The 9299-nt window shown below is 32.8% G+C and overlaps 1 protein-coding gene across 1 annotated transcript; it reads left to right on the top strand.

Moving 5' to 3' along the window:
• The first annotated feature begins 3780 nt into the window (after positions 1-3780).
• Positions 3781-9049, top strand: LOC105168301 (uncharacterized). The gene is made up of 4 exons (XM_011088327.3): positions 3781-4354; positions 5331-5483; positions 5569-5774; positions 8674-9049. Exons 1-4 carry the CDS (start codon positions 3860-3862, stop codon positions 8879-8881), a joined length of 1062 nt encoding a protein of 353 aa, XP_011086629.1. The 5' UTR covers positions 3781-3859; the 3' UTR covers positions 8882-9049.
• Positions 9050-9299: the final 250 nt, after the last annotated feature.

Below are 9299 nucleotides of genomic sequence, written 5' to 3'. Positions count from 1 at the left end.
ACATATATTATGTAATATAAAACATATATAATACAAATAATTTAAAAAAAACAACAAAGAAAACTCATTTGTTTTGAACTTGCGGACCAACAAAAATAATTTAAAAATATTCTCTTGTTTTTGGGTTAAAAAACACATCTAGATAAGCTGTGTTTTTTTCAACCCAAACATTGATTTGTTTTAAAAATAGGCTAAAACTCCCTCTATTTTTCTAAATGTGGTTCAATCTCCCATCTTCATTAAATGTAACTAACGGCGTTAATTTTTTTTAAAATAATCGTTATGTTATTGTTTATTATATACTATTCATTATTTCATTGACTGTTGGATCTTATTTAAACTTATAAAAATTGTAGGATCTAATCAATTTATTTTACATATTATTAATTATAAAAATTAAATTATTATTTTATTTAAAATTTAAAAAAAAAATCCCCAACCACCCCGCCACAGCCACACCCCTTGCCTACCACCCCCCGCCGCCTACCTAGCCCAACCCGCCACCGCCACTAGGAGAGGGAGGCGACGGTGGTGTCACCCAGACTGGCGAGACCCATCGCCCTTCTCGATGAGGGCGGCAGCATGAGCAATTTTTTTTTAAGTTTTTAATTAAGTTAATTAAATATGATTAGAAATAAATTAAGAAAAAACAAGTTTCTAAAAAGTCTTAATAAAAAACAAAATTTTAAAATGATAAGAAATTTGATTTAAATTTTTAAATTTTAAAAAATAATTGTAGATACATATATTAGTAATTTAAAGTCAATATATTATTTATAGTAAATAATGTAATTTATTAAAATATATTTAAATTATATATTAATTTAAATTAGTTAAAAAATATTATTGTTATTGTTCATTAATTTTTACATTGATAAATATTTAAATTTTTGAAAATGAACTTAGTATATTTCTTTTTGTATTGTGGTATTTAATGTAAATTATAAATTTAGAAAAAGAAAAACATATACATTTTTTTGTACTTTGATGGCTAAATAAATATATTAAAGAATAAAATTATTTATTATTTAGGATGGATGAAAAATATAAAAAAATCTTTAAAAATAAGATTAAAGCAAGTATATTGAATTATAGTAATTTTAAACACAATATACGGGTATATTTGTCAATTTATAGCCAAAAAAAGGTCAAAACCCACAAAACAATCCGTGAGCATACCCCACCTTCCTTTAGTTTCTAACGAAAGGGAGGTTTTACGCTGGGTTTTAGAAATCACATGGGATTTTTTGTTTATTTTTAAAATATATGGGAGTTTTTTGCCATTTTTGGAAAATACATGGGAGTAAAATGCAATTTAGCCTAAAATATTTTTGAAAAACTTTTGTTAGAATTCAGCTTTCCAAGCCTATCTATACTCAACCATCATCCCAAAAAATAGGTAAACACACTACATTCAAACTGTAAAACATTTTCTTCCACACACCTCTGAATAAACAAAAACTCCAACCTTGCATCACTATAAACTCATGTTTTAAGTCTAAAGTTGTCGAATATAAATAGCATTGTGGTAAAAAGGAGATACAGAGAGTCGAGGCGCTCTATCGCTGCGAATTTGAGATCGCTTCTAACCAATTACTACTAATTTAAGGTCTTGAATTATTGGTATAACAATGTTCGGACTAGTATGTATTTAGTTGTATGAATTAGAAATTTCTAAAATTGATCGGAAAATTTTGGATTTAATAAAGAATGAGTTTCAAACGAGAGTTAACTCTATCAGTGTTTTTTGATGGAATAGTTTTTCGGCATAGAAAAAAATCATTTTATTTATACATTAAACTTTTTTTAATGAAACCTTATTGTATCTTCCAATTATTCATAAAATACCAGGAATTTTTCAATTGTATTAGATTTTATAATATTGTTACACTAGCACTAACATAATTTAGACGTAAATCTAACAAAATTTTTATGATCATATACTGAGTATATAACTGGTTTCTTCCCTCTTACGTGATGTTTCTTTCAACATTTTTTGATTTCTTATGAGAGGTTTGGATTTGAAGCAAAATGTGATGAGACCACGTGATATTTTTATAAGCTCAAATTTGAGATACATGTGATAGGATTTTCTGTCAAATGTTGATGCAAGCACTTCATTAATCTTGAAATTTTCAAAGTCTTTATATTGTGTCAAAAATTATTCTGTTTCTTTTATTTTTGGACTTATTTTCAAAATTTAAACATGCGTTACAAATGTTATTTTACTTTTAAGTAATGATGAAGCTGCTAAAGTTCATCGGCTGATAGATGGAATGTACTTAACCCTTAAAGAAATTACTGTTAATTGAAAAAAATTGGAGTTGTTTTGAACCCTCTCAATTGAGGTTAAAAAATGAGAATATATATGTTAAGACCATCTCAATTAGTGTTAAATACTGAGACCATATTTTAAGATCCTCTTAATTGATGTTAAAGATTGAGGCCCGTACTATGGATTATATTAATAGTCATGATGTATGTTATGCATGTTGCTAGTGAAAAGCATGGATACTTAACTCTTTATCCAAGCAATTTAAAACGTGTCCTGACTTTGGCAGTTGGAAGCTATTTGTACCCAACGAATCTTTGGATGGCATAGAGCAGGCAATCCTACGTGGATTCACCACCTGACCTCTACGAGGGCGTACTCCTGTCTGGGCCCTTATTCGAGTTGGGCCTCTCAACCTTATTAGGGTTTCTCAGGTCCAAAGGTCCTTTAGGCTTATGCAATTTTCTCTTTCTGGTAGGTCATTTTGGTCAGATTATTTTTTATGGATGTTATTGTCAACGTGAGCAAAAATGCTTGTCAGATGAGGTCCAATTAGAGATTCTTGAATTTTGATTTTGCAAGCTCTAAAACGTTTGAGAACCGACAAAAAACTATTAGAATTTCAATGCTCAAGTTGATACGAAACGAAAAAAAAAAAAAGTACTTAAAATAATGACAAAGAAGTAGGATAACAATAACCCAATGCGTCTTTCAATCTCTTGTGTATAAGTATAATTGAAAGTTTAACTTTCTTGAATGAGGGGTTTGGGATTTATAGGCAGATAAGGTCTCATCCACATTCTCTACGAGGTGATTGAGGGGATTCCTTGGTTCAAGGCTCCTAGATTTTGGGGTACTTTAGTAGGCTGCTTTGGACGTTCAAATTGAAGTGTTAGGGCTGCTCACACAACTAGATAGTGCCTCCATTACAGCCACCAACAAGGTGTTGTGCCAAAGCTTGCTAATTTGGGCTTGGTCTTAATTGGGCCTTCACCTTAAATTAGGGACTTGAAGCCTATCACCCCTTCCCTCTTCTGGGCCTTCATGTCCCCCCTCAGCCTGCCTAGCAGCTTAGGCCATTTCGCGTGTTAATATAGGGCTCTTTGTTTGACGTCTACATTTTTAGGAGTATCAAATTTGAATTTAAAAATTATTAAATGTCAAAATTAGCATCATGATTAAAATTAATTTTTTAATTAATATAATAAAGAATTAAATAAAAAATAATTAATAAGAATGAAATTGTTGTTAGAGCCCGCGCATATTTTGTAAATTCAATTAATCTTAAATAAAAATAAAGGCTGAATAGTTGTTGCCGTGAGAAAATTCGAAACAGTAGCGGCGGCAGCAGCCACACGGCTCTACGCTCATCCCAGAGCGCCACGTCTCTCTTTTCCACCAGACAATAATACCCCTCGAAATCCACCCGACTCCGTCCCCCGACGGAGCAAACTTCCGGTCCTTTTCAGTCTTTTTCTTTCCACTTTCTAAAAATATCTCCATCTCCATCTCCTTTCCAACAGAACTTCCAAACCAGAACTTCCGCAGATAAACATCAGAATTCGTCTCTAATACGACGCCGTCGGCATGGCCGTAGTTCTTGGCAACGTTTCTCCATTCATCGACCTCTCCACTTCCTCTCACCGTGCTGTGATTCCTGACCGCCGGCTCCGCCTCGTCCCCTCCGACGCCGTCTTGAACCTGTTCAAGAAGGATCTTCACCAGAACCCGAATTTCCATGCGGCGTTTGAGTCAGTATTCGATCACAGAGAGAGGTATGTTAACAAGAGGAAGTCGAATCAGTCGAAGGTGAACGAAGTGCAGTACGAGAATTCCAGCGACGACGAGAATGGGAACGGGAACGGGTTCGACGATGAGCTCGGAGAAGATGATGGGTTCGATTGGGAGGCGGAGATGAGGAAGAGAGTGAAGGAGATTGAGGAAATGAGGGAGTTGGAGAAGAAAGCCGAAGAATTGCAGTATAAAGTTGATCAAGAGTATGCTGATGGTGATAGTGATGGTGAGCCGGATGAGGAGACTGAAGAGCAGAAACGCATGAGAGTCAAGAAAGAACTGGAAAAGGTCTCTGTTCTTGAACTTTTAATTTTTTTTCATTTTCCATATACCTTGCCGGACAAAGTCATCACTATCAGTAATTGACACTTGGAGCATTTCATTTGAGTTTTGAAGTTATGATTCCCCAGATAATGTTAATGGACTGAAACAATTTTGAGGAATGGAAAAGATAGAGATGGAAATTAGTATTTTAGACCTAACTTTTTTGATTTTGCTGGTTTTATAATCCCATGGTTGATGCTGAGGGGACGGGAAAACACATCAGGGCGTTGAAGAGGTTGGGAACTGGAATTTCTTACTATCTTACTAACAAACCCCACCGGGATGTTATAGTTCTGTAAATAAACTAATCTTTTCGCGAAAGCAGGTCTTGGATAAGTCTGGAGAGTTTTTTAATGATGTCTCTTTGTTGCTCGCATAAACTAATTGCTTATTGTCTCCATGTAATAAAAAATGAAAGAATTAACCTGCATTATCTGCTCTTAGTTTACTTATTCTGTTTTGCTTCTTTGTGCATTCTTTTTAGTATTCTATCTATTGACCAGTTCATTTCGTGTTTATTAATTATAATTTGGGATACGTTGTCAGCTTGATGGACTTGAGAAACTTGTGCTTTGAGAGAGATCGTCCGTTTTGTAGTTGTCTTGTAGAATCTAAGTGAATATGACAAGTAGTTGTAGTATGATCTTTCTTTGAAGTTCGTTTGTCTTAAGAAGTTTCTCCAATAAACTGTTCACTGAAAGAAGTAATTTAAGTTGTAACAATTAACAATATCGTCCAGTCGATTTCTTTTCTTTTGCTAGCGATAGATGGTATTAGCTGTGTGCAAATGTGTACATAGAATTTTAGCTGTTTGAAGGCCCTTGGCTTAGATGAAATATTTACTTGCTTAATAGAAAAGAAAGAAATGAACTTCAGGTTGTCTTATATTTATTTGATGAGTGATAGTAAAGAGATATCCATTATTTGGTATGAAAAATAGGTCGCAAAGGAGCAAGCTGAACGAAGAAAAACGGCTCAGTTGATGTTTGAATTGGGTCAGAAAGCATATGGAAGGGGTATGTATGGACGTGCCATTGAGTTTCTTGAAGGTGCCCTCACGATAATTCCTAGGCCCACCTTGTTTGGCGGTGAGGTTGGTAGTTGTCTGTATTATGTATAGACGTAGTTCTTCCCTCCAGATTTTCAACCTAATTTCATAGTTCTCTTCTTATCTTCAGATACAAATATGGTTGGCTATGGCTTATGAGGCTAATAATCGCCACGCAGACTGCATTGCTCTGTATCAGCAACTGGAAAAGAAGCATCCTAGCGTCAGTATTCGGCGCCAGGCTGCAGACCTGCGCTACATACTGCAAGCACCCAAGCTTAAGATAACTCAAGAAGAGATGGTAACCATCCCACTGATAGGTTCTAGCTATGACAGGTAAGCAGAATACTATATTCGTTGTCTTGAAATATGCTTTTCCATGTTCTTATATATTTGGATAAATTACATCAATACCTCCACAATTATGCTTAAAAGGAATTAACTCTACTGTTTGAATAATCACACTAAAAACCCCATAAGCAATTTTTTGGGATAATTACAATACCCTCCAATGAGGTTTGGTCTTATTACACTTAGACTTCCTCGAATTTGAAAGTTCGAATTTGAAAGTTTACTTCTACCTCCGTAACATTCACGACCGTTAAAAAACCCTAATATTCTTGATAAATTACTCATTTACCCTTCATTGTAAATCACATAAACCTCCTTGAGGTTTATTTGAATTATGACACATCACCTAAGGTTTGTCATATTATAATTGCCTCCTTAAACTAAAAATTATTTTATGGCTAGACCTCCAAATTTAATATTTATTAAAATAAAATAATAAAAATATATTAAGTATTTAAAGGACTTTTAACCATAGAGTAAACTAAATTTCTAATTCAAATTTAAGTCCATAATTATATTTTATCGCTCATATAACAATTAGTTCAATCCGGTAGTTTCTGTTAGATTTTTATTCCTTTTTTGTGGCGACAATGACCAAAATGTCAGTGTGAACTATAAATTATTATTTTGCTTATTTTTTAAAAGTTTCTAATTTTTTTTGAACTAAGTGAATAATTTTTTTTACAGTTTTTCAAAATTTTCCATCCACCTCGTCCAAATATTTTTACAATTTTTTTATTCTTTTAAAAAAAGTATATATAGCAAAAGCAAAGTTGATAATTTCAAACTCCTATCCAAGAATTACTCAGGTTGTTATCTTTTCTCTTTCTAAATTTCACTCGCTTATATTATATTTCTATTGTCAAATGTAAGAAAGTTCAAGTTATTTTCTAAAAAGTTGATTCGATGTTAAAAACTAACTAATTGTTTCATATGATTATCGTAATGATGTAACCAGACTCATTAACTTAAATTTCCAAAAACAAGATAAAAGGTTATCAAATTAAATATAAATGATATATTCAATTGGCTTTTTGAATTCAAATGATTGACGTAATTTAGAATATCTTATTAATTTTATGAGGTATAATTTTAATTTTTTTTATCACAAGTTAGAACATTAATTTTTGAGAAATACACTCCTCTCTCCTGAGGTATAGTGTAATTAAACCTAAACCCCCTATGCTTTGAAAAATTACATCTATTTTCGTCTAACATATAAGTTCTTCAAATAGTCAAAATTCACTAAATTTGCTGATATTAACAAAAAAATAAAAATAAAAATTGATAATTACCGTCGATTGACTTATTACTGACTCATTGCAAGTCAAACAATTTTTTCCGTCTAAACTACCCTTTTAACAGTGAAAATATACCTTCTCACATGCATTAACGCTTGAAGACGTATGAGTATAATTTGGTCATAAAAAGACTTATCTGGCCTGCAATAAATAATAAGTCAACGGGGGTTAAATATAGATTTTTTTTTTCTGATTTTTTGTTAACAGCAAATTTGATGAATTTGACTAATGGAGGGATTTAAAGGTTAGATGCATGCAAAACTCAGGGGTGCTAGATGTAATTTCTCAAACCACATGGGGTTTAGGTGTAATTACACCAAACATCAAGATAGGGGAGTGTAATTATCCCTAAACTTTTTAGATAAGTGTAAATCAAATTAATTTAAGATGAGTTTAAACATTATCAAACTTTTAGAGAAACTTATATAAATTTAGACTAGCAATCAATTTAAAATTTATCATTTTACTAAAAAAATGATGCAAATAATATTGTAAGATGTTAAGATTATTTGCAGGGATGATAAATATTAGTAGAGAAAGGTATATGTAATTTTAAATACGTTATAGGGTGTATCTACCTCTATCTCAAACTTTAAGGGCTTTTATCTAATTATCAAACAACTGATGAATCAACTCAAGGGTAAAGTGGAATGAAAATTCTATGTTGGTATCATTAAACTTTGTTAATGTTATTAATGATTGGGTCAATTTGTTAGATAATAGCAAATTATTAGAGTGCTAGATGTAATTTTTTAAATCTCAGAAGTGTGAATGTAATTAGATCAAGCCCCAGGGAAGGGCACTATAGTTTTTTTTTTTTTTCCATTACATTGAGGGGGTGACAGGGTAACAAGAATACCATCGACAAAGGTTCTTGAAATTATCCCACTCTATCATCGGCAGCTGCTCTTAAAAGTTAAAATAAAAGAACCAAATTCAAGTACATGGCACAGAAAACATTCTCCTTGTTTCCTCATTAGTGTAATTATGGTATTTATGATCTTACCGTCAATTGAAACAGATTAGCAATAAGAGAAACTCACAGCATCTATGCACTTGGATGAAAATTAGTATTGATCAATTCTTTTTGCATTCCATGAATTAATTGCCTTAAATTTCTGATGGAAATCACTCTATGCTTTGACTGTCAGTGGCATCTTGTAATCATGTGAGGTTCAATTGAGAATGTCTATTGTCTATTCATATGTATCTCTGCTTCATTAACTTGCGTTTTATAATAAAGTCAGTTCTTTAAGTCTAGGTGATCCATTGAAGAATTTTATGTGGATCATCACTACTCGGAGTCATTACATGTAAGCCATCTTCAAGTTGGTGCTTTGTCCTATCTGTTCCAGTACTATACCCATATATCTGTGGGTGCAATTTACCTTGAGAGTTAGGACTACTCTCAAATTTTCCTAGATGCCTGATCTCAAACGGCAGTGTTGATGCATTCCCTTCATGCTGGATTCTGATCTAAATTGCATCTGAATTCATAGTAAAACTCCATCGTCATATTTTGTCATCATAGGTGTGGAATTCATGAAAAGTTTGACGATTCAATCATTTTATATTCTCATCAGTTATGCAGCTAGCTGGACTGATAAATACAAGGACAGAGATCAAAGGATGACCGGCTCCACGACAAATCAGCTTCCGTCAAACAAAGACTACTTGGGGGACTTTTTGGTTTGGAAACCACCAGTTGGATTGGAGAAGAACAGTGCGTTCTGGGTGTCGTTAACATTGTGGATCGGTCTCGTTGGGGCTGCACTGTTTCTCCAGCGATAAAGCATAAATTTGTACAGTTGTTCTGTTTTAGCTGGTGTTGTTGATGGGGTATAGTTTTCGTTTAAGATTGTTGTAAAATGTCTCCATATATTATACACGACTGCTATTGTAAAACAGTTCCACTCCTGGAAATTGATGTTCGAATTACACTTTTGTTTCTATTGTTTATTTCTTCTCCACATTTTATCTTATCAGGTTCTATCAATAGTTTATCCCACACAAAAATAAACGACCCCCTAGTGTATTAAGAAATAGGAGTGTGCAATTTTTAATTAATCGACCAAAAATCAACAGAATCAAACATTCGATTTGGTATTTCATGGTTTTTTAACTTTTGGTATTCAGTTGAATTTTTAAGTTTGTGTCCATTAATCGAACCGAATATCAAACTTTAAAAAAAAATATTAAATACCTTAAT

Source organism: Sesamum indicum, linkage group LG8 (genome assembly GCF_026168435.1).
Source record: "Sesamum indicum cultivar Baizhima isolate 11 linkage group LG8, ASM2616843v1, whole genome shotgun sequence".
NCBI lineage: Eukaryota > Viridiplantae > Streptophyta > Magnoliopsida > Lamiales > Pedaliaceae > Sesamum > Sesamum indicum.
This window is presented reverse-complemented; position numbering and strand designations above follow the sequence as displayed.